Source organism: Hypanus sabinus, chromosome 16, assembly GCF_030144855.1.
Source record: "Hypanus sabinus isolate sHypSab1 chromosome 16, sHypSab1.hap1, whole genome shotgun sequence".
NCBI classification, from domain to species: Eukaryota; Metazoa; Chordata; class Chondrichthyes; order Myliobatiformes; family Dasyatidae; genus Hypanus; species Hypanus sabinus.
Genome location: NC_082721.1, coordinates 55,528,715 through 55,554,573, shown reverse-complemented (window position 1 = coordinate 55,554,573; position 25,859 = coordinate 55,528,715). Strand labels below are relative to the sequence as shown.

Sequence of the window (25,859 nt, the reverse complement as noted above, 5' to 3'; positions counted from 1 at the left end):
ACCCTCTGCCTTCTACAGGCAAGACAATTCTGAATTCACCTGGCCAAACTTCCCTGGATCCCATGCTTTCTGACTTTCTGAATAAGCCTACTGTGTGGAACCTTGTCAAATGCCTTACTAAAATCCATGGAGATCACATCCACTGCACTACCCTCATCTATATGCCTAGTCACCTCCTCAAAGAACTCTATCAGGCTTTTTAAGCACAATCTGCCCTTCACAAAGCCATGCTGACTGTCTCTGATCATACCATGATTCCCTAAATGCCCTTAGATCCTATCTCTAAGAATCTTTTCCAACAGTTTTCCCACCACAGACATTAGGCTCACTGTTCTATAATTACCTGGACTATCCCTACTACCTGTTTTGAATAAGGGGACAACATTCGCCTCCCTCCACTCCTCTGGTACCATTCCCGTGGACAACGAGGACATAAAGATCCTAGCCAGAGGTTCAGCAATCTCTTCCCTCGCCTCTTGGAGCAGCCTGGGGAATATTCCATCAGGCCCTGGGGACTTATCCATCCTAATGTAGTTTAACATCGCCAACACCTCCTCTCCCTTAATATCAACATACTGCAGAACATCAACCTCACCCATATTGTCCTCACCGTCATCAAGTTCCCTCTCATTGGTGAACACCGAAGAGAAGTATTCATTGAGGATCTCGCTCACTTCCACAGCCTCCAAGCACATCTTCCCAGTTTTATCTCTAATCGGCCCTACCTTCACTACTGTCATCTTTTTGTTCTTCACATATTTGAAGAATGCTTTGGGGTTTTCCTTTCCCCTACTCACCAAGGCCTTCTCATGCCCCCTTCTTACTCTTCTAAGCCCCTTCTTAAGCTCCTTTCTTGCTACCCTATATTCCTCAATAGACCCATCTGATCTTTTCTTCCTAAATCTCATGTATGCTGCCTTCTTCCACCTGACTAGATTTTCCACTTCACTTGTTACCCATGGTTCCTTCACCCTACCATTCTTTATCTTCCTCACCGGGACAAATTTATCCCTAACATTCTGTAAGAGATCCTTAAACATCGACCACAAGTCCATAGTACATTTCCGTGCAAAAATATCATCCCAATTCACACCCGCAAGTTCTAGCCTTATAGCCACATAATTTGCCCTTCACCAATTAAAAATTTTTCGGTCCTCTCTCATTCTATCCTTTTCCATGATAATGCTAAAGGCCAGGGAGCGGTGATCACTGTCCCCCAGATGCTCACCCACTGACAGATCTGTGACCTGACCTGGTTCGTTACCTAATACTAGATCTAGTATGGCATTCCCCCTTGTCGGCCTGTCAACATACTGTGACAGGAATCCATCCTGGACACACTTAACAAACTCGGCCCAATCTAAACCCTTGTTTAACATTTAACATTGTGATAAAGGGAGAGATGAGATCTTTGAGAAGAATTTCCAATTAAAACATGGGATAATGGAGTAAAATATGTTCTGTTATTTCTATTGATTGTGCCATACACTTTTAAAGGAACAGAACTACAGAACCAGAGTTCAATGCATATCTGTTAATATATTGCATATTTAAGACAAAGGACACATTTCTATCAAGTTTTATTTTTATTAATTTCTAAAAAGTGTGGAATTCATTTGATTACTTTTATAAAATGAATTGATTACCAATCCACAGCACACTGACAATGGGATCCCACCAGCAGCAACTGGAAGAATTACTCTTTAAGCCATTTTGACATTCCTACCCAGGGAAAGACCGTTAGTCCAAAGCCTACAACACTTTCCATTTCATTGTCATACTCTAACAGTTTTGTTAAGTGATGGGAGTGAACTGTATATTAGAAACCAATTGAGGTGGGGGGAAACAATGGCTAAAGCAAAGCTTCAGAACAAAGACTCCTACATTACCATAATACTCTGAAGAGATGTTTTTTATCTCATTGTGATGTAATTTCTGGGCAGCAGCAAGTGTATAATTTTCCATGCTTTCCAAGAAGTTGGAAATGTTCTTGTAGAATTCCGTTGAATTTGTTTTGCGGGACTTTGAAGCTTTCATGAGAAAATCGTCAGCAAATGGACTGATATCCTGTTGGGACAGAAAATAGTGCCCTTTTAACCACATTATCTATCTTTAAACATCTGTGGACATGCACTTCAAGGTCCCACTGTTCCTCTCCATCACTCAGTACCTTTTCATTTACTGCATATTTTCTTGCTTTGTTGTATCTTTTTCTCTCTCCCACCCAATGTACTGCTTCACACTCTTTTAGAGTAAATTTCATTGTTACTCTTCTGCCCACCCTGCATACATCCTCCAGAAGTTATCACCTCTTCTCCGGCCATTTTATGGGTCATCTGAAATATATGTTAACTTGTCCACCAATGTTCCCACCAATTTTTAATGAGTAGTGTACACAAAAGATCTGGTGTTTTGCAACTTTTTGCCCAGTGACAACAACATGTGTATACTGATTAATTTCTTCAATAAAAACTGTATAAATAAGCCAGTTCTAAAATCTACAGACAGATCATCGCAAACTTCACATTGTCAACACTGTCCACATCAGAAACTGGAAAAGGAAATGTGATTGTACTTAAGGAAATGTACTTAATATGCCAACAAGATAGAGGGTGACAACCTTTTGTGCGTAAGTTTAAATTCCTCTATGCATTAAGTAGTAAGACACACACACACACACACACACACACACACACACACACACACACACACACACACACACACACACACACACACACACACACACACACACACACACACACACACACACACCTACCTCAGAGGGAACATTGTTGCCCACCATCTTTTGCTAAAAATAATTTGTATATCATAAAAATCTCAAAACTGGATACTGATCCTGTGGAACCTACTGGTTACAGTTTTGCAGTCCTAAACTTGCCTCTCAAACATTTCTTTTTGCTATATTTTGTACTTACCTGCTACATTATCTTTGTCAAAAAACTTGTAGAGTACAAGTATACTACATCACATGCACTAACCTTATCAACAGTTCATCTTACCTCCTCCGGAAATCAGAGAATACCTTACCTCACCTCAACAAATACAAGCTGATGGAATCTGAATATTCTCTTTCACTAAATGAAAGGTTAAGTCATTCAATATTTTGATCATCACTGAAGGTAAACTAATTGGCCTGCAAATAAAGGTCCTGAAATTGACGCAGGAGTTGTTTACTGTAGAGCAGGGGTGTCAAACTCATTTTAGGTCACGGGCCGGATTGAGCAAAATGCAGCTTCATGCAGGCCGGATCAGTCGGACGCGTATGAACGCAGCTTTCGTTGCCTCCGTTTTTTCAGCCTGCTCTCATGTGTCTCAGGCTCTGCTATAACTACAAAGTGTTTCACTTTACAAATTCCGTTTCTTATGAAGAAGACTGCCGAGCAAGACTGCCGAATAAACACTAAAAACCCTGAAAACCTGGTACCTGAATAAACTCAGCATTAGCCATATCATACGCCATAGGCGCTTCGATTACTGGGGCCAGCTTTAATAGAAATTAGATATTATCTCACGGGCCAAAGATAATTCCACTGCGGGCCGGATTTGGCCCGCGGGCCTTGAGTTTGACATATATGCTGTAGAGCATCTATTCATCATAAACCTGCTCAGGGTAGGTTTTGGAAAATCAGATAAGAAAATTAATTAAAACCTGTCACCACAACTGTGCTTACAAATTAAGTCATAGTTTACTTCTAAATAAGCTCTTACCTGAAGTGATGAACTTTGGCGATTTGAATCTGTTAAAAGTAAAAAAAGTGGATGAACCAGCAAATAAGGGAAATTAGATTAGAAAGCCTAATGCTACAAATGTGCTATACCAGCAAAAATGTTGCATTTGCCAGCTTTCACAGAGGATATCAAACCATGTCCTCCCTGATTATCTTATGCTGCCATAAAGCTTTATTTGAAAGTGAGAGTTCATACCTCACAGCACCAGTGATCTGGTTTGGATCCTAACCTCTGGTGCTTTCTCTGTGCAATTTACATTTCCTCCTATATGTCTGTGCATTTCCACGTGGTTGGTTAAATTCCTCCCAATGTGTAGCTGAGTTGTAGAATGTTCGAGGAGGGGAGTGGGGAGCTAATAGGAATACAGGAAGAATTTAGTGGGTGAGGGTAGGGTTAGAGTAAAAAATAGGTGCTTGATGGTCAGGCTGTATTAATGTCAAATATAGAACAGGGCAGCACAGTATCTGCACAGTTGAATTCAGATCAGCGCAGGAAGCCTTACACAGGTCAGGAGCGTGAAATTTAAATAAAGGAGCTTTTGCAAGACTTCGGCAGTGCAGTTGCAGTCAAATCAGTGCCGGAAGCCCTCTGCATTAACAAAGGCAATTAAAAATAAGGCAGGGCCAAGCATAGTGGCCATTGTTTGAATGGGCCTGTGTTAGAGTGGGGATGCTCATCAGGCTTGGACAAGGTAGGTATCTAGTAAGTTTCTTCATCCATGAGTACATTGTTAGAGCAGCGAGAATAGCTCTAGAATAGGAAAATCAAAAAGGGTGTTGGATGCAGGATTGAGGGTTTTAGTGGTACAGTTAGAGATTGGCAAGTATGATGTCATGGGCATCATTGAGTCATGGCTGAAACAAGATCATAGTTGGGAGTTTAACATTGTATCAAAAGGACAGGCAGGTAGGCAGAGGAGGTGGTGTGACTCTGTTGGTTAAAAATATATTCAAATCTTTAGAAAGAGGTGACACAGGATCAGAAGATACCGATTATTTGTGGGTAGAGTTAAGAAACTGCAAGAGTAAGAAGAACCAGATGGGATTTATGTACAGCTCACCAAGCATTAGCTAGGATGTGGGATATAAATTACAATGGGAGATGGAAAAGGCTTGGCAGGAGGCAATGTTACGATAGTCATGGGGGATTTCAATACGCAGGTAGATAGGGAAAATTAGATTGGTGCTGGATCCTAAGAGAGAGATTGCATACAAGATGGCTTTTCAGAGCAGCTTATAGTTGAATCCACCAGGGGATCAGCTATTATGGTTTGGGTGCTTTTATCAGTCTGCACTGTGGAAGACACGATCAGAATGCTGGAAACATAGAAACATAGAAAACCTACAGCACAATACACATTCTTTGGCCCACAAAGTTGCGCTGAACATGTCCCTACATTAGAAATTACTAGGCTTACCTATAGCCCTCTATTTTTCTAAGCTCCATGTACCTATCCAAAAGTCTCTTAAAACACCCTATCGTATCCGCCTCCACCACTATTGTTGGCAGCCTGTTCCACACACTCACCACTCTCTGAGTAAAAAACTTCCCCCTGACATCTCTGTACCTACTCCCCAGCATCTTAAACTTGTGGCAACAATTTCAGCCCTGGGAAAAAGCCTCCGTCTATCCACACAATCAATGCCTTTCATCATCTTATACACCTCTATCAGGTCATCTCTCACCCTCCATCGCTCCAAGGAGAAAAGGCCGTGTTCACTCAACCTATTCTCATAAGGCATGCTCCCCCATCCAAGCAACATCCTTGTAAATATCCTCTGCACCCTTTCTATGGCTTCCACAACATTCCTGTAGTGAGGCAACCAGAACTGAGCACAGTACTCCAAGAGGGGTCTGACCAGGGTCCTATATAGCTGCAACATTACCTTTCGGCTCCTAAATTCAATTCCACGATAGATAAAGGCCAATACACCGTACACTTTCTTAACTACAGAGATAACCTGCGCAGCTGCTTTGAGTGTCCCATGGACTTGGACCCCAAGATCCCTCTGATCCTCCACTCTGCCAAGAGTCTTACCATTAATACTATATTCTGCCATCATATTTGACCTACCAAAATGAACCACTTCACACCTAACTGGGTTGAACTCCATCTCCCACTTCTCTCAGCCCAGTTTTGCATCCTATCAATGTCCCACTATAACCTCTGACAGCCCTCCAGACCATCCACAACACCTCCAACCTTTGTGTTATCAGCAAACGTACTAACCCATCCCTCCACTTTGTCATCCAGGTCATTTATGAAAATCATGAAGAGTAAGGGTCCCAGAACAGATCCCTGACGCACTGCACTGGTGACTTACCTCCATGCAGAATATGACCTGTCTACTACCACTCTTTGCCTTCTGTGGGCAAGCCAGTGCTGGATCCACAAAGCAATGTCCTCCTTCCTTTCTCAATAGGCCTTGCATGGGGTACCTTATCAAATGCCTTGCTGAAATCCATATACACTACATCTACTGCTCTTCCTTTATCAACGTGCTTAGTCACATCCTCAAAAACTTCAATCAGGCTTGTAAAGCATGACCTGCCCTTGACAAATCCATGCTGACTATTCCTAATCATACTATACCTCTCCAAATGTTCGTAAATTCGGCCACTCAGGATCTTATCCATCAACTTACCAACCACTGAGGTAAGACTCACTGGTCTATAATTTCCTGGGCTATCTCTACTCCCTTTCTTGAATAAAGGAACAACATCCTCAACCCTCCAATCCTCCAGAACCTCTCCCATCCCCATTAATGATGCAAAGATCATTGCCAGAGGCTCAGCAATCTCCTCCTTCACCTCCCACAGTAACCTGGGGCACATCTCATCTGGTCCTGGCAACTTACCCAACTTGATGTTTTCCAAAACCACCAGCACATACTCTTTCTTAATATCTACATGCTCAAGCTTTTCAGTCTGCTGCAAGTCATCACTACAATCACCAAGTTCCTTTTCCATAGTGAATACTGAAGTAAAGAATTCACTAAGTACCTCTGTTATTTCCTGTGGTTCCATACACACTTTCCCACAGTCACGCTTGATAGGTCCCATTCTTTCACGTCTTATCCTCTTGCTCTTCACATACTCGTAGAATGCCTTGGGGTTTTCCATAATCCTGCCCACCAAGGCCTTTACATGGCTCCTTCTGTCTCTCCTAATTTCCTTCTAATCTGCTTCCTATTCGCCTTATAATCTTCTGGATCTCTAACATTACCTAGCTCTCTGAACCTTTTGTAAGCTTTTCTTTTCTTCTTGACTAGATTTATTACAGCCTTTGTACACCATAGTTCCTGTACTCTACCATAACTTGTCTCATTGGAACATACCCATGCAGAATTCCACACAAATATCCACTGAACATTTACCACATTCCTTCCGTCCTTTTCCCTGAGAACATCTGTTTCCAATTTAAGCTTCCAGTTTCCATCCTGATAGCCTCATAATTCCCCTTACTCCAAGTAAACTTTTCTAACTTGTCTGTTCCTATCTCTCTCCAATGCTATTGTAAAGGGGATAGAATTATGATCACTATCTTCAAAATGCTCCCCCACTGAGAGATCTGACACCTGACCAGGTTCATTTCCCAATACCAAATCAAGTACAGCCTCTCCTCTTGTAGGCTTATCTACATATTGTGTCAAGAAACCTTCCTGAACACGCCTAACAAACCCTCTGCTCTAAGGAGATGCCAATCAATATTTGGGAAATTAAAATTTCCCATCATGACAACTCTGCTATTGTTACACCTTTCCAGTATCTGTTTCCCTATCTGCTCCTCGAATTCCCTGTTAATATTGGGCGGCCTATTAAAAAAAAACCTGGAAAGTTATTGACCCCTTCCTGTTCCTAACTTCCACCCACAGAGAGTCCGTGGACAATCCCTCCATGTCTTCCTCATTTTCTGCAGCCGTAACACTATCTTTGATCAACAACAAACTCCATTTAACAAATTGTGTGACTTCTAAAACCAATTGGCTGCACCAGTGATGATTTTATGTGTCATGTTGGGTGGGGGGGGGGGGGTTGACTAATTAATTTATATTTTATCTTTGTAATTAATTTAGATTACTTTGCTTTGACCTGTTTTCACATTGACATGAAAGACTTTTTCCGTAAATCAGTGTCGAAAAAGCCAAATTAAATCCATTGTGATTCAATGTTATTAAACAATAAAACATGAAAACTTCCAAGGGGGTGAATAATTTTTATAGGTAATGTATGTAGCACAGAAGTAGAGGTACATGGTTCCATAAAAGTGGCACCATGAATAAACAGGGTGTCATCAGTAAGTGGAATGAGTGTAGAATTTGGAATGTAACGTTGCAGTTCTACAAAACAATGGTGAGCTCACATTTGAAATAATTTATTTAATTTGGCCACTATGCTATAAGAAAGATGCTATAAAGCTGCAAAGAATGCAGAGGAAATTTAGAAATATAGTCATGTCATTTAAGCTAATATGGTAGCAGGATAGTAGCCAGTAAGGAAGGATAAGCCAATGATTGGGTAGAAATGCAGACACAGCAAAGAGCTGACTTGTACCACAGGACAAAATTCAAAAGAGCAGAGAATTCAGGACTGAAGATGCTGTATTCAAATGTACGTAGCAGTTGGAATAAGGTGGATGAACTTGTGGCCCAATTAGAGATTTGTTGCGATGACTTTGTGGGCATCACTGATACTTTGTATCGAAAGGACAGGTAGGAAGGCATAGACGGTTGTGTGGCTCTGGTGGTAAGAGATGAAATTACATCTTGAGAAAGAGATGACACAGGGTCAGAGAATGTTGAATCTTTGTGGTTTGAGTTAAGAAATTGCAAGGGTAAAAAAACCATTTTGGGAATCATATCTCGGCCTCCAAATAGTAGACAAGATGTGGGATTAATATTGCAAAGAGAACTGGAAAAGGCATGTAATAAGGGTAATAACACAATTGTAATAGGGGATTACAGTATGCAAGGGGATTGGGAAAATCAGATTGGTGTCAGATCGCGTGAGGGAATTTATTGAATGCCTATGAGATAGCTTTTTAAAACAACTTGTGCTTCAGCCTACTCAGGTAAATTTAGATTTGGTGTTGTGTAATAAATCAGATTATTAGATAACTTATCGCAAAGGAACCGTTAGGAGGCAGTGATCATAATATTATTGAATTCATACTGCAATTTGAGAGGAAGAAACATAGCTCACATGTATCAGTATCGCAATAGAATAAAGGGAATTACAGAGGCACAAGAAAGGACCTTGTTTAGGTGGATTGGAGGAGCATACTGGTGGGGATGATGGAAGAGCAGAGGCGGCTGAAGTTTCTGGGAATAGTTTGCAAGGCGCAGGATAGATATGTCCCACAGAGGAAGAAGTTCTCAAATGGCAGACAATAAGCACCTGTGGCTGACAAGGGTAGATAAGGACTGCATAAAAGCCAAGGAAAGAGCATATGACATATCAAAAGTGAGTGGGACATTGGATGATTGGGAATTTTTAAAATCCAACAAATGGCAACGAAAAAGCTATAAGAAGGGAAAAGATGGTCCCAGAGGACTGGGAAATTGCAAATGCCACTCCACTCTTTAAGCAGGGGGAAGGCAAAAGAAAGGAAATTAAAGGTCAGTTAGCTTAACTTCAGTGGTTGGAAAAGTGTAGGAGTCTATTAGAGGATGAGGTTTTCAGGTACTTGGAGACTAATGATAAAAATAGTCAAAGGCTGCAGGTTTCTGGGAAGAGAAATCTTATCTGACAAGTCTGACAAATCATTTTCCAATGTTCCTTAGATTCAGGATCAGTTCCTGAGGATTGGAGAATGGCTAATGTTATCCTACTTTTTAAGAAAGGAAGGAGGGAGAAAACAGAGAACTATCGACCTGTCAGCCTGACATCGGAGGTGGGGAAGATGCTAGAGTCCATTATTAAAGATGAAATAGTGGCATGTCTAGATAGCAGTGATAGGATTGGGCCGAGCCAGAATGGATTTACCAAGGGTAAATCATGCTTGACTAATCAATTGGAGTTTTTCGAGGATGTAACCAGGAAGTTAGACAAGGGAGATCCAGTGGATGTAGTGTACCTCGATTTTCAGAAGGCATTTGATAAGGTCCCACATAGGAGATTGGTGGGTAAAATCAAAGCTCATGGCACTGGGGGGAAGACATTGACATGGATAGAAAACTGGTTTGCAGATAAAAAGCAAAGGGTAGCGGTGAATGGGTGTTTCTCGGAATGGCAGGTGGTGACTAGTGGGGTGCTACAGGGCTCGGTATTGGGACAACAGCTGTTTACGATTTACATTAACGATTTAGATGAAGGCATTGAGAATAACATCAGCAAATTTGCTGATGATACTAAGCTGGGTAGCAGTGTGACATGTGATGAGGATGTTAGAAGAATTCAGGGTGACTTGGATAGGCTGTGTGAGTGGGCAGATACTTGGTAGATGACGTTTAATGTGAATAAGTGTGAGGTTATCCACTTCGGGAGTAAGAACAGGAAGGCAGGTTATTATCTGAATGGTGTAAAGTTAGGTAAGGGAGAAATACAAAGAGATCTAGGAGTCCTTGTTCACCAGTCACTGAAGGTGAATGAGCAAGTGCAGCAGGTAGTGAAGAAAGTTAATGGAATGTTGGCCTTTATTACAAAGGGAATTGAGTACAAGAGCAAGGAAATCCTCTTGCATTTGTACAGAGCCCTGGTGAGACCACACCTGGAGTATTGTGTAGAGTTTTGGTCTCCAGGGTTAAGGAAGGACATCCTGGCTGTAGAGGAAGTGCAGCGTAGATTCACGAGGTTAACCCCTGGGATGTCCGGACTATCTTACGCAGAGAGGTTAGAGAGACTGGGCTTGTACACGCTGGAATTAAGGAGATTGAGAGGGGATCTGATTGAAACATATAAGATTATTAAGGGACTGGACAAGATAGAGGCAGGAAATATGTTCCAGATGCTGGGAGAGTCAGAACCAGGGGGCATGGTTTGAGAATAAGGGGTAGGTCATTTAGGACAGAGTTAAGGAAAAACTTCTTCTCCCAGAGAGTTGTGGGGGTCTGGAATGTACTGCCTCGGAAGGCAGTGGAGGCCAATTCTCTGGATGCTTTCAAGAAGGAGCTAGATAGGTACCTTATGGATAGGGGAATCAAGGGATATGGGGACAAGGCAGGAACCGGGTATTGATAGTGGATGATCAGCCATGATCTCAAAATGGCGGTGCAGGCTCGAAGGGCCGAATGGTCTACTTCTGCATCTATTGTCTATTGTCTAAATCTGTTAGAGTTCTTTGCGGAAGTAACAAGCAGGGTGGACTAAGGAAAGGCAATGGATGTCATTTATTTGGATTTTTAGAAGGCGTTCGATAAGGTGTCACACATAAGGCTGCTTAACAAGATGAAATCCTATTGCATTACAGGAAAGATACTGGCATGGATAGTGGAATGGCTGACAGGCAGGAGGTAGTCAGTGGGAATAAAGGGGGCCTTTTCTGATTGGCTGCCAGTGATGAGCAGTGTTTCTAAGCAGTCAGTAGTGGGACCTTTATGTTTCACATTAGAACATAGAACATAGAAGAGCACAGCAAGGCCCACAATTTTGTGCCGACCCTTAAACCCTGCCTCCCATATATCCCCCACCTTAAATTCCTCCATTGTTTGTTAGTAATTTAGATAATGGAATTGATGGCTTTGTGGCAAGGTTTGTGGATTATACAAAGATAAGTGGAGGGGTAGATAGTGTTGAGGAAGCAATGTAATTGCAGCAGGACTTAGACAAATTAAAAGAATGGGCAAAAAAGTGGCAGATGTAATACAGTGTTGCGAAATGTATGATAATGCATTTTGGTAAAGGGAACAATAGTGCAGACTTTTATCTAAATGGGTAGATGGTTTAAACATCAGAGGTGCAGAGGGACTTCATGCAAGACTCCCAGAAGGTTAATTTCCAGGTTGAGTCTGTGGTAAAGAAGGAAACTGCAATGTCGGCATTTATTTGCGATGAGTTGTCATTGGAGATAGTCCACAGGAGGTTCATTAGAGGATTCTGGGAATTATGGGGTTAATATGTGAGGAGTGTTTGGCAACTTTGGGGCACCTGGAATATTGTGTACAGTTTTGGTCTCCAGGTTTAAGGAAGGACATTCTGGCAATTGAGAAAGTGCAGCGTAGATTCACTAGGTTGATTCCTGGGATGGCAGGGCTGTCTTACGCAGAGAGATTGGAGAGATTGGGCTTGTACACGCTGGAATTGAGGAGATTGAGAGGGGATCTGATTGAAACGTTTAAGATAATTAAAGGATTTGATAGGATTGAGGCAGGAAATATGTTCCAGATGTTGGGAGAGTCCAGTACCAGAGGGCATGGATTGAGAATAAGAGGTCAGTTATTTAAAACAGAGTTGAGGAAGAGCTTCTTCTCCCAGAGAGTTGTGGAGGTGTGGAATGCACTGCCTCGGAAGATGGTGGAGGCCAATTCTCTGGATGCTTTCAAGAAGGAGCTAGATAGATATCTGATGGATAGGGGAATCAAGGGATATGGGGACAAGGCAGGGACTGGGTTTTGATAGTGAATGATCAGCCATGATCTCAGAATGGCGGTGCAGACTCGAGGGGCCAAATGGTCTACTTCTGCACCTATTGTCTATTGTCTATTGTTTACTCACTGGAAATTAGAAGTACGTGGGGGTGGGGGATCTCATTGAAACCTTGTGGGGGTATACAGAACTAAAGGGTACAGCCTCAAAATTTAGGGGCAAATAGAATAGAGGTAAGGAGGCAAACACGAGGAAATCTGCCTTTGCTGGAAATTCAAGCAACACACACAAAATGCTGGTGGAACACAGCAGGCCAGGCAGCATCTATAGGGAGAAGCGTTGTCGACGTTTCGGGCTGAGACCCTTCGTCAGGAGGTAAGGAGAAATTTCTGTTTTTAGTCAGTAAGTTGTAAATCTGTGGAATGCTCTGCCACAGACTGCAGTGGAGGCCAAGTCCATGTGTATATTTAAGGCAGAAGTTGATAGGTTCCTGGTTGGTCACGGCATCAAAGGATATGGCAAGAAGGCAGGTGTATGGGTTTGAGTGGGACCTGGAATCAGCCATGATGGAATGGCAGAACTGCCTCAATGTCTAAATGGCCTAATTCTGCTCCTATGTCTTATGGTCTTATGGTCTTCAGGACAGAAGGACTGAATTATGGCGATAAGTAGAGATATAAATTATGGACATTGCAGTGTGGGAATATGAGGGATGATGTCATAGAGGTGTAGGACATCATTTGCAGTACAGATAGAAACAATACATATTGTCCCTGGTTTAGGGAATCAAGAACAAAAGGACATGGGTTTAGGGTGAGAGGAGAGACTGTTCAGGGAAAAAATTTCACCAGAGCTGTCAGAGGAAGTGTTGAGGCAGATACAGTATACAGTATAGAAACAGGAACAATCACTAATTTGTGTTTTAGACAAAGTCAGCTGATATCCTAAGACATCTGTCAACTGCACAAACTGACAAACTGAAACTTGGCTAAAGGATGGCTGTCACTGGGAGTTGATTGTCCAAGGATATACACTGTATTGGAAAGATATGTTAGTAGGCAGAGGGGATGGTGTGGCTCTGTGCATAAGAAATAATATTAACTCATTGGAAAGAGATGACATAGGTTGGAAGGTGTAGAGTCTCTATGGGTTGAGTTAAGAAATGGCAAGGGTAAAAGGTCCCTAATGGGAGTTGTATATAGGTCTCCAAACAGCAGCCGGGATGTGGATTACAAATTACAGCAGGAGATAGAAAAGGAGTATCAGAAGGGCAATATTCTAGTAACTATTGGGGATTTTAACATGAAAGTGGATTGGGAAAATCAGGCCTGTACTGGACCTCAGGACAGAGAATTTGCAGAATGTCTAAGGGATGGCTTTTTAGAACAGCTTGTTGTTGAGCCCACTAGGGGATCAGTTGTGCTGGACTGGGCATTGTGCAATGATCTGGAGTTGATAAGAGAGCTTAAGGTTAAGGAACACTTAGGGAACAGTGATCACAATACAATTGAGTTCACTTTAAAATTTGAGAAGGAGAAACTAAAATCCAATGTGTTGGTATTTCAGTGGAATAAAGGAAATTACAATGGCATGAGAGGGGAACTGGCAAAGGTTGACTGGAAGGGACATTAGCATGAAGCACAGCAAAGCAACAATGGCTGGAGTTTCTGTGAAAAATGAGGCAAGTGCATGACAGATATATCCCAAATAAGAAGAAAATTTCGAATGGAAGAAGTACACTACTATGGCTGACAAGTGAAGTCAGAGCCAAAGTAAGAGCAAATGAGAGGCCATACAAGGAATCCAAAAGTAGTGGGAAGATAGAGGATTGGGAAGCTTTTAAAAACTTGCAGAAGGAAACTAAGAAGTTCATTAGGAAGGAAAAGATGAATTATGGAAGGAAGCTGGTGACAGTGAGGCTTTGAGAGGAAGAACGGAGGCGGCCATTTTCAAATTGCTTTTCAGATCTGAGTTCTGAGAGGCGGGACTGTGCAGGCGCGTGAAGGAGGCCTGGGAAGGAGGGAAGATATAAAAAGAATGCAGCCTTAAGCAGCGGGCAGAGGTGCGCCGAACTGCAGTTCCTGAGGGACCGAGTTAGGGAACTGGAGCTACAGCTTGATGACCTTCGCCTGGTCAGGGAGAGTGAGGAGGTGATAGAGAGGAGTTACAGGCAGGTGGTCACTCCGGGGCCACGGGAGGCAGATAGGTGGGTCACGGTCAGGAAGGGGAAGAGGCAGGTACTACAGAGTACCCCAGTGGCTGTACCCTTTGACAATAAGTACTCATGTTTGAGTACTGTTGGGGGGGGAGACAGCCTACCTGGAGGAAGTGACAGAGGATGGACCTGTAGCTCAGAAGGGTAGGGATAGAAAAAAGAGGACCATAGTAATAGGGGACTCGATAGTCAAGGGTTCAGACAGGAGGTTCTGTGGAGGTGATCGGGAGTCCCGATGGTATTTTGCCTCCCTGGTGCCAGGGTTCGGGTCGTTTCTGATCACGTCCAAGATATCCTGAAGTGGGAGGGTGAGGATCCAGAGGTCGTGGTACATGTAGGTACCAATGACTTAGGTAGGAAAGGGGAAGAGGTCCTGAAATGGGAGTATAGGGAGTTAGGAAGGCAGTTAAGAAGAAGGACCGCAAAGGTAGTAATCTCAGGATTACTGCCTGTGCCATGCGACAGTGAGAGTAGGAATGGAATTAGGTGGAGGATGAATGCGTGGCTGAGGGATTGGAGCAGGGGGCAGGGATTCAAGTTTCTGGATCATTGGGACCTCTTCTGGGGCAGGCGTGACCTGTTCAAGAAGGACGGGTTACACTTGAATCCTGGGGGGACCAATATCCTAGCGGGGAGGTTTGCCAGGGCTACAGGGCAGACTTTAAACTAGTAAGATGGGGGGGGCAGGAATCAATTTGAGGAAACTATGGGAGAGGAGGTTAGTGCACCAGTAGAGCAAGTAAGTAGACAGTGTGTGAGGGAGGAAAGGCAGGTGATGGAGAAGGGATGCACTCAGCCCGAAGATGTAGGGGAGAAGAAAGAAAAGGATAATAAATTTGAATGCATTGTTAGGGATGAAAAGAGGGGAGGAGGTGGAAAGTATCTTAAATGTATCTATTTTATTTTAAGAAAGGTGGATGAGCTTAAAGCGTGGATTGATACCTGGAATTATGATGTTGTAGCTATTAGTGAAACATGGTTGCAGGAAGGGTGTGATTGGCAACTAAATATTCCTGGATTTAGTTGCTTCAGGTGTGATAGAGTAGGAGGGGCCAGAGGAGGAGGTGTTGCATTGCTTGTCCAAGAAAATCTTACGGCGGTGCTTTGGAAGGATAGATTAGAGAGCTCCTCTAGGGAGGCTATTTGGCTGGAATTGAGGAATGGGAAAGGTGTAGTAACACTGATAGGAGTGTATTATAGGCCACCTAATGGGGAGCGTGAGTTGGAAGAGCAAATGTGTAAGGAGATAGCAGATATTTGTAGTAAACACAAGGTGGTGATTGTGGGAGATTTTAATTTTCCACATGTAGATTGGGAAGCTCATTCTGTAAAAGGGCTGGATGATTTAGAGTTTGTGAAATGTGTGCAGGATAGTTTTTGCAAGAATACATAGAAGTACCAACTAGAGATGGGGCAGTGTTGGATCTCCTGTTAGGGAATGTGATAGGTCAGCTGACAGATGTATGTGTTGGGGAGCACTTCGGGTCCAGTGATCACAATAGCATTAGCTTCAATATAATTATGGAGAAGGACAGGACTGGACCTAGAGTTGAGATTTTTGATTGGAGAAAGGCTAACTTTGAGGAGATGCGAAGGGATTTAGAGAGAGTGGATTGGGTCAAGTTGTTTTATGGGAAGGATGTAATAGAGAAATGGAGGTCATTTAAGGGTGAAATTATGAGGGTACAGAATCCATATGTTCCTGTTAGGTTGAAAGGAAAGGTTAAAGGTTCGAAAGCACCATGGTTTTCAAGGGATATTAGAAACTTGGTTCGGAAAAAGAGGGATGTCTACAATAGATATAGGCAGCATGGAGTAAAGGAATTGCTCGAGAAATATAAAGAATGTAAAAGGAATCTTAAGAAAGAGATTAGAAAAGCTAAAAGAAGATACGAGGTTGGTTTGGCAAATAAAGTGAAAGTAAATCCGAAAGGTTTCTACAGTTATATTAAAAGCAAGAGGATAGTGAGGGATAAAATTGGTCCCTTAGAGAATCAGGGTAGTCAGCTATGTGTGGAGCCGAGGGAGATGGGAGAGATTTTGAACAATTTCTTCTCTTCGGTATTCACTAAGGAGAAGGATATTGAATTGTGTAAGGTGTGGGAAACAAGTAAGGAAGTAATGGAACCTATGACATTTAAAGAGGTGGAAGTACTGGCACTTCTAAGAAATTTAAAAGTGGATAAATCTCCGGGTCCTGACAGGATATTCCCCAGGACCTTGAGGGAAGTTTGTGTAGAGATAGCAGGAGCTCTGACGGAGATCTTTCAGATGTCATTAGAAACGGGGATTGTGCCGGAGGATTGGCATATTGCTCATGTGGTTCCATTGTTTAAAAAGGGTTCTAGAAGTAAGCCCAGCAATTATAGACCTGTCCGTTTGTCTTCAGTGGTGGGTAAATTAATGGAAAGTATTCTTACAGATAGTATTTATAATTATCTGGATAGACAGGATCTGATTAGGAGTAGCCAGCATGGATTTGTGCGTGGAAGGTCATGTTTGACAAACCTTATTGAATTTTTTGAAGAAGTTATGAGGAATGTTGATGAGGGTAAGGCAGTGGATGTAGTCTATATGGTCTTCAGCAAGGCCTTTGACAAAGTTCCACATGGAAGGTTAGTTAAGACGGTTCAGTCATTAGGTATTAATGCTGGAGTAATAAAATGGATGCAACAGTGGCTAGAAGGGAGATGCCAGAGAGTAGTGGTGGATAATTGTTTATCGAGATGGAGGCCGGTGACTAGCGGGGTGCCTCAGGGATCTGTTTTGGGCCCAATGTTGTTTGTAATATACATAAATGATTGGGTGATGATGTGTTAAATTGGATTAGTAAGTATGCCGATGATACTAAGGCAGGAGGTGTTGTGGATAATGAGGTGGGTTTTCAAAGCTTGCAGGGAGATTTATGCCAGTTAGAAGAATGGGCTGAATGTTGGCAGATGGAGTTTAATGCTGAGAAGTGTGAGGTTCTACATTTTGGCAGGAATAATCCAAATAGAACATACAGGGTAAATGGTAGGGCATTGAGGAATGCAGTGGAACAGAGAGATCTAGGAATAACAGTGCATAGTTCCCTGAAGGTGGAGTCTCATGTAGATAGGGTGGTGAAGAAGGCTTTTGGAACGCTGGCCTTTATAAATCAGAGCACTAAGTACAGAAGTTGGGATGTAATGTTAAAATTGTACAAGGCATTGTTAAGGCCAAATTTGGAATATTGTGTACAGTTCTGGTCACCGAATTATAGGAAAGATATCAATAAATTAGAGAGAGTGCAGAGACGATTTACTAGGATGTTACCTGGGTTTCAGCACTTAAGTTACAGAGAAAGGTTGAACAAGTTAGGTCTCTATTCATTGGAGCGTAGAAGGTTGAGGGGGGATTTGATCGAGGTATTTAAAATTTTGAGAGGGATAGATAGAATTGACGTGAATAGGCTGTTTCCATTGAGAGTAGGGGAGATTCAATCGAGAGGACATGATTTGAGAGTTGGGGGCAAAAGTTTAAGGGAAACATGAGGGGGTATTTCTTTACTCAGAAAGTGATAGCTGTGTGGAATGGCTTCCTGTAGTAGTAGTAGAGGCCAGTTCAGTTGTGTCATTTAAGGTAAAATTGGGTAGGTATATGGACAGGAAAGGAGTGGAGGGTTATGGGCTGAGTGCAGGTAGGTGGGACTAGGTGAGATTAAGAGTTCGGCATGGACTAGGAGGGCCGAGTTGGCCTGATTCCGTGCTGTGATTGTTATATGGTTATATGGTTAATATCAAAGAAGATACTAAAAGCTTTTTTAAGTATATAAAAGATAAAAGAGAGCTTGGTAGGACCTCCAGGGTGGTAATCTCAGGATTGCTACCTGTGCCATGTGCCAGTGAGAGTAAGCATAGGATGCTCTGGAGGCTGAATATGTGGCTGAGGAACTGATGAACAGGGCAGGGTTTCAGATTTCAGGATCATTGGGACCTCTTTCAGGGCAGGTGGGACCTGTACAAGAGAGACGGGTTACACCTGAACTACAGGGGGGCCAATATCCTCGCAGGGAGGTTTGTTAGTGCTATTGGGGGGGTTTAAATTAGATTTGCAGGGGAATGGGAACCAGAGTGCCAGAGTAGATAGTGGAGAAGGGTAAAAATAAATGATGTGAAAGTTTCATGCGAAGTCACAAATAGTTGTGTGTGGTGGTAATAATCTTCTAAGGTGTGTCTATTTCAATGTGAGGAGTATTGTGGGGAAGGCTGATGAGCTGAGGGCATGGATTGACACGTGGAATTATGACATTGTAGCCATTAGTGAAACTTGGCTACAGCAGGGGCAGGACTGGCAGCTTAACGTTCAAGGGTTCCGATTTTTTAGATGTGATAGAGGCAGAGGGATGAAGGGTGGGGGGGGGGATGTTGGTGGGTGGCATTGCTAGTCAGGGAAAATGTTACAGCAGTGCTCAGGCAGGACAGATTAGAATGCTTGTCTACCCAGGCCATATGGGTGGAGCTGAGAAACAGGAAAGGTATGACCACAATAAAGGGGTTGTATTATGGACCACCCAATAGTCAGCAAAAAGTGGAGGAGCAAATCTGCAGAGAGATAGCAGACAACTGCAGGAAACATAAAGTTGTGATAGTAGAGGATTTTAATTTTAATTTTCCATTGATTGGGACTCCCATATTGTTAAAGGTCTAGATGGGTTAGAGTTTGTAAAATGTGTTCAGGAAAGTTTTCTAAATCAATATATTGAGGTACCGACTAGAAAGGATGCAATATTAGATCTTCTATTAGGAAATGAGTTAGGATAGGTGATGGAAGTGTGTGTAGTTTCCAGTGATTATAACACCATTAGTTTCAGCTTGATCATGGATAAAGAAAGATCTGGTCCTCGGGTTGAGGTTCTAAACTGGAAAAAGGACAAATTTGAAGAAATGAGAAAGGATCTAAAAAGCGTGGATTGGGACAGGTTGTTCTCTGGCAAGGATGTCATTGGTAAGTGGGAGGCCTTCAAATGAGAAATTTTGAGAGTGCAGAATTTGTACGTTCCTGTCAAGATTAAAGGTAAAGTGAATAAGAATAAGGAACCTTGGTTCTCTAGGGATATTGGAACTCTAATAAAGTAGAAGAGAGAGATGTATGACATGTATAGGAAACATGGAGCAAATAAGGTACTTGAGGAGTATAAAAGTGCAAAAAAAACTTAAGCAAGAAACCAGAACGGCTAAAAGAAGACATGAGGTAGCTTTGGCAGTCAAGCTGAAGGAGAATCCAAAGAGCTTCTACAGGTAAATTAAGAGCAAAAGGATAGTAAGGGATACAATTGGTCCTCTTGAAGATCAGAGTGGTTGTCTATGTATGGAACCAAAAGAAATGGGGGAGATCTTAAATGGTTTTCTTGCATCTGTATTTACTAAGGAAACTGGCATGGAGTCAATGGAAATAAGACAAACAAGTAGTGAGGTCATGGAACCTATACAGATTGAAACGGAGGAGGTGCTTGCTATCTTGAGGCAAATCCAGACTAGATAAATCCCCAGGACCTGACAGGGTATTCCCTCAGACCTTGAAGGAGACCAGTGTTGAAATTGCATGGGGCCCAGGCAGATACACTTAAAATGTTGATATCTACGGGTGAGGTGCCGGAGGATTGGAGGATAGCTCATAATGTTCCGTTGTTTAAAAAAAGCTCTAAAAATAATCCGGGAAATTATAGACCGGTAAGTTTGACATTGGTAGTAGGTAAATTATTGGAAGGAGTACTAAGAGATAGGATCTACAAGTATTTAGATAGACAGGAACTTATTAGGGAGAGTCAACAAGGCTTTGTGCATGGTAGGTCATGTTTAACAAATCTATTAGAGTTTTTCGAGGAGGTTATAAGGAAAGTGGATGAAATGAAGGTAGTGGACGTTGTCTACATGGACTTCAGTAAGGCCTTTGACAAGATCCCACATGGGAGGTTAATTAGCAAGATTCAGTAGCTAGGTATACATGTTGAGGTAGTAAATTTGATTAGACATTGGCTGAATGGGAGAAGCCAGAGAGTGGTAGTGGAGGATTGCTTCTCTGAGTGGAGGCCTATGCTAGTGGTGTGTCATAGGGATCAGTGCTGGGTCCATTGTTATTTGTTATCTATATCAATGACCTGGATGATAATGTGGTGAATTGGATCAGCAAATTTGTTGATGATACAAAGATTGAAAGTGTAGTGGACAATGAAGAAGATTTTCAAAGCTTGCAGAGGGATCTGGACCAACTGGAAAAATGGGGTGAAAAATGGCAGACAAGTGTGAGGTATTGCACTTTGGAAGGAAAACCAAAGTAGAACATACAAAGTAAATGGTAGGGCACTGAGGAGTGCAGTAGGATGGAGGGATCTAGGAATACAGATATAAAATTCCCTAAAAGTGGCATCACAGGTAGATAGGGTAGTAAAGAGAGCTTTTGGAACGTTGGCCTTTATTATTCGAAGTATTGAGTATAAGAGTTGGAATGTTATGATGAGGTTGTACGAGGCATTGGTGAGACCGAATTTGGAGTATTGTGTGCAGTTTTAGTCACTGAATTACAGGAAGGATATTAATAAGGTTGAAAGAGTGCAGAGAAGGTTTACAAGGATGTTGCCGGGACTTGAGAAACTGAGTTACCAAGAAAGGTTGAATAGGTTAGGACTTTATTCCCTGGAGTGTAGAAGAATGAGGGGAGACTTGATAAAGGTATATAAAATTATGATGGGTATAGATTGAGTGAATGCAAGCATGCTTTTTCCACAGAGGCTAGGGGAGAAAAAAACCAGAGGACATGGGGTTAAAGGTGAAGGGGGAAAAGTTTAAAGGGAACATTGAGGGGGGGCTTCTTCACACAGAGAGTGGTGGGAGTGTGGAATGAGCTGCCAGATGAAGTTGTAGATGTGGGCTCTCTTTTAACATTTAAGTAAAACTTTGACAGGTACATGGATGAGAGGTATATGGAGGGATATGGGCCAGGTGCAGGTCAGTGGGACTAGGCAGAAAAATGGTTCATCACAGCCAAGAAGGGCCAAAAGGCCTGTTTCTGTGCTGTAATGTTCTATGGTTCTATGGTTGATTTTTGAGGGTAGATATAGCATCAATAAAAAATAATGATGGAGATATGGAGACACAGAGATGGCAGAGGAACTGAAGACATCTGCAGTATACCAGACATTCAACAGTGTCAGGGAAGTGCAGTATGTGCAGTGAAAATTACGACTGAGAAGGTGCTCAAGAAGTTTAATGGTCTGAGGGTGGATAAATCTCCTGGACCTGATGAAATGCACCTTCAGGTTCTGAATGAAGTAGCTGGAGAGTTTGCTGAGGCATGAACAATGATCTTTCAAGAATTGATAGATTCTGACATTGTACCAGTTGACTGGAAAATTGCAAATGTTACTCTCTGTTTAAGAAGGGTGGAAGGCAGCAGAAAGGAAACTATAGACCTTTTAGCCTGGCATCAATGGTTGGGAAGTTGTTGGAATCAATTGTTAGGCATGAGATTCTGGAATATCGGGAAGCACATGACAAGATAGGCCAAAGTCAGCATGGTTTCCTGAAAGAAAATCCTGCCTGACAAACCTACTGCAATTTTTCAAGGAAATTATAAGCAGGATAGACAAAGCACTTGCAGTAGATGTGCTGTGGTTGGATTCTGAGAAGGCCTTTGACAAGGTGCCACACATGAGGCTGCTTAGCAAAATAAGAGCCCATGGAATTACAGGGGAGATACTAGCATGGGTGGAACATTGGCTGATCAACAGAAAACAGAGAGTGGGAATAAAGGGATCCCACTCTGGCTGGCCGCTGGTTACCAATAGAGTTCTGTAGGGGTTGGTGTTGGAACCAATGCTTTTTACGATATATCTCAGTGATTTGGACTATAGGATTAATGGATTTGTGGCAAAATTTGCCGATGATACAAAGATAGGTGGAGGAGCAGGTAGTGTAGAGGAAACAGAGAGCCTGCAGAGAGACTAAGATAGTTTAGGGGAATGGGCAAAGAAGTGGCAAATGAAATGTTGGGAAGTATATGGTCATGCACTTTGATGGAAGTAATAAATGGGCAGACTAATATTTAGATGGGGAGAAAATTCAAAATGCAGAGATACAAAAGGACTTGGGAGTCCTTGTGCAGGACAATTCCAGTTTGAGTCAGTGATGTAGAAAGATGAATGCAATGTTGGCATTCAGTTCTAGAGGTATAGAATATAAGAGCGAGTGTATGATGTTGAGGCTGTATAAGGCACTCATGAGACCACATTGGGCTCCTTATTTTAGAAAGGATATACTGACATTGGAGAGGGTTCAGAGAAGATTTACAAGAATGATTCCTGGAATGAAAGGGTATGAGGAACGTCTGGCAGCACTTAGGCTATATTCCCTGGAGTTCAGGAGAATGAGGGGGGATATCATAGAAACATTCCAAATGTTAAACGGCCTGAACAGATGAGATATGGCAAAGTTATTTTCCATGGTAGGGGAACCTAAGACAAAAGGGCACAACTTCAGGATTGAAGGACGTCCATTTAAAATAGAGATCCAGAGAAATTACTTTAGTCAGAGGGTGATAAATCTGTGGAATTTTAGCCATGAGTGGTTTTGGAGGCCAAGTCATTGGGTTGATTTAAGGCAGAGACAGATAGATTCTTGATTAACCAGGAAACAAAGGGTATGGAGAGATGGCAGTGGAGTGGGGATGACTGAAAGAATTGGATCAGCCCATGATGGAATGGCAGAGCAGACTCGATGAGCCGAATGGCCTACTTCTGCTCTTATATCTTATGGTCTTATAGTCTTATGGACTCTGGCATGGGCTGAATTATGGTTTATTTCAATGCATATTTGAGATTGAATAATTCAAACCCTTAAACATTGCTCAAACAATAATTCACACATCATTTCATTACTCCCAGTCAGTCCCTGTTCAGCCTCAAAAGGTGTGTAAATTGTTTAGTTAACAATTTTGATTCAACAAACGCTCTGACAGTCAGTGTAGTTATTTATGAACAAGAGCAAATTTAATTGTTTACTAGAAGAAAGGTGAATGCTTTGAATGTGCAATCTTAACACAGAAGTCTTTACCTTGGCTCTGAGTTTTTTTTCCTTCAGAGGTTGGAACAAATCCAGTCTTATTGCTGCAGCTAAAGTTTCCAGGATTGTTGATGCATGTTAGATTTGGACCACAAGTGTCTGGGTTATCGTCACACTCATTGATATCTGGAATAGAAAAGCAATCTTAAAATAGGACACCAAATCTTCATGTACTGATGACACGCTTTATTCTCTCCTGGACCTGAATTCCCATGACATTTGTTGACATGTAATGCACAATATTTAGATTGGTGACATTCAGAGTATGAAAAAAAACATCAGAGCGCTAAGCAACAGATGTAGTGGGAGGCAATTCCAACAAAAGATACAGTGCTGAATGTAGGACTAATGTGGTCACTTCCATCAGGAGCCATTCAAATTCCACCTCTCATCCAAGTTTTCATTTTCCTAGATTAGCCAGACCTGAAGAGCCAGTCAGGAGCTTTCTGAATGCAAAGAAGATAAAATTTCCTGGGCTAATTAATAGCTCGTAATATTTTTCCACATGAATCTTAAATATTGATAAACTCCGATAATGGAAAGTCAACACACCTTTCACTGAGAGAGAACTGTTATTATTGAATACATCACCAGCATGATACTAGCACAGGACTGATTAAGAATAGTCAACATGGCTTTGTGCAATGGTAGGTCATGTCTAATCAAACTTAGGGAGATTTTTTAAGGATGTTATCAGGAAAGTTGATGAAAGCAAGGCCGTGGAAGTTGTCCACATGGACTTTACTAAAGCCTTTGACAAAGTCCAATGGGAGATTGGTCAAGAAGGCTCAGTTGCTTGGCATTCAGAATGAGGTAGTAAATTGGAATAGACATAGGCTTTGTGGTAGAAGCCAGAGAATGGTAGTAGATGGTTGCTTCCCTGACTGGAGGCTTGTAATTAGTTGTGTGCCTCAGGGATCAGTGCTGGGTCCATTGTTGTTTGTTATATATATCAACGGTCTGGATGTAGTAAAATGGATCAGCAAATTTGCAGATGACACCAAGGATGGGACGTAGAGGACAACAAGGAAAGCTATCATAGCTTGCAGCGGGATCTGTACTGGCAAGGAAAATGGGCTGAAAATTGGTGGATGGAATTTAATGTAGACAAGTTTACCAAGGTACTACACTTTGGCAGGACAAACCGGGGAGGACTTACACAGTGAGCAGGTTGGGCACTGAGGAACACTGCAGAACAGAGGGATCTAAACAGATTAACAGCTCAACAAGAACTAGATGGGCTGAAGGACCTTTTTCTGTGCTGTAGTGACCTGTGACTTCAGGTCATCAGAAACTTGTTGTTATCACAATCAGATTAGCATGATCATGCCCTCACTGGAGCTCCTAGCATATCCTCCACCTCAGGCATGGCACGTATCTGATATTTCTCTCTGCCAAATTTTAGAACTTAACACAGACTCATCATAGGCTCTTCAGTTTTTCACCCAGCACACTGCCTTTCCAGTTTCTTCTCAGTAGTGCTGATTCCAATATGATAATCTACCCAGAAATGGTGAAGAGCATTCACTTTAAGGAGAAATTAGTAAATGAAATGTTATTTGAAGGGCTCCTTACAGTGAAATGTGTCAATGACATGTTTACCTCCTTTTAGCTTTTCGCCTAATGGGTGCTGGAAAGTTGGATCATAACTTAAAGCAATTTAACTGAACTAGTGATGTAACAGTGATCCAGGACACTAGATTCTGATGTGGCCAATATTCTTCCAGCCCAATCAACTTGCAAATTCCTTCACACAAATATTTGGTGTACAGTGACTCAATTGGAAAAACTATCCCACACATGACCCAAGCAATACTTTGACATCATGGATGTATTAGAGTCTTCCATTGTAATCTAGGGCAGTGGTCCCTAACCATGTGCTACTGGGCCGCGAGGAAACGATATGATTTGGCGGTATGAAGCAATATGAGAAGCTCCACAGCCCAGTGGTTGGGGACCACTGATCTAGGGCAATTCCTGCCCCACTCAATGACAAACTCACAAGAGGGTGTGGTACAGTTCTATAAGAGTGACTTGGAATTCCTCAAATAATTATTTCAAATTTCATGAACCTCTTGACACCGGGTGAAACATGGGAAAAGAATGTTCCTCCTGTGTATCACCTCCTGCTTTCCTTTATTGACAAAACTGTCTCATTTTAACTGTGAACATCCAGTCCCTATACACTTCCATCCCCCATCAGGAGGGCCTTAAAACTCTTCAAATCTTTCCAGACAACAGAGTCGACCAGTTCCCCTCAACCACCACTCTGCTCTGTTTGGCAGAATTAG

At 42.2% G+C, this 25,859-nt stretch overlaps 1 protein-coding gene across 3 annotated transcripts in view; it reads right to left on the bottom strand.

Moving 5' to 3' along the window:
* Positions 1–25,859, bottom strand: part of LOC132406316 (adhesion G protein-coupled receptor E1-like) — a 110,143-nt gene that overhangs the window by 43,465 nt on the left and 40,819 nt on the right. For all 3 annotated transcript variants that reach the window (XM_059991816.1, XM_059991818.1, XM_059991817.1), the window contains 3 exons: positions 23,560–23,694; positions 3,730–3,758; positions 1,890–2,067 (listed from right to left, as the gene is read on the bottom strand). In XM_059991816.1, the coding sequence (XP_059847799.1) occupies positions 1,890–2,067; positions 3,730–3,758; positions 23,560–23,694 (342 nt within the window). The remainder of the gene's footprint in view (positions 1–1,889; positions 2,068–3,729; positions 3,759–23,559; positions 23,695–25,859) is intronic.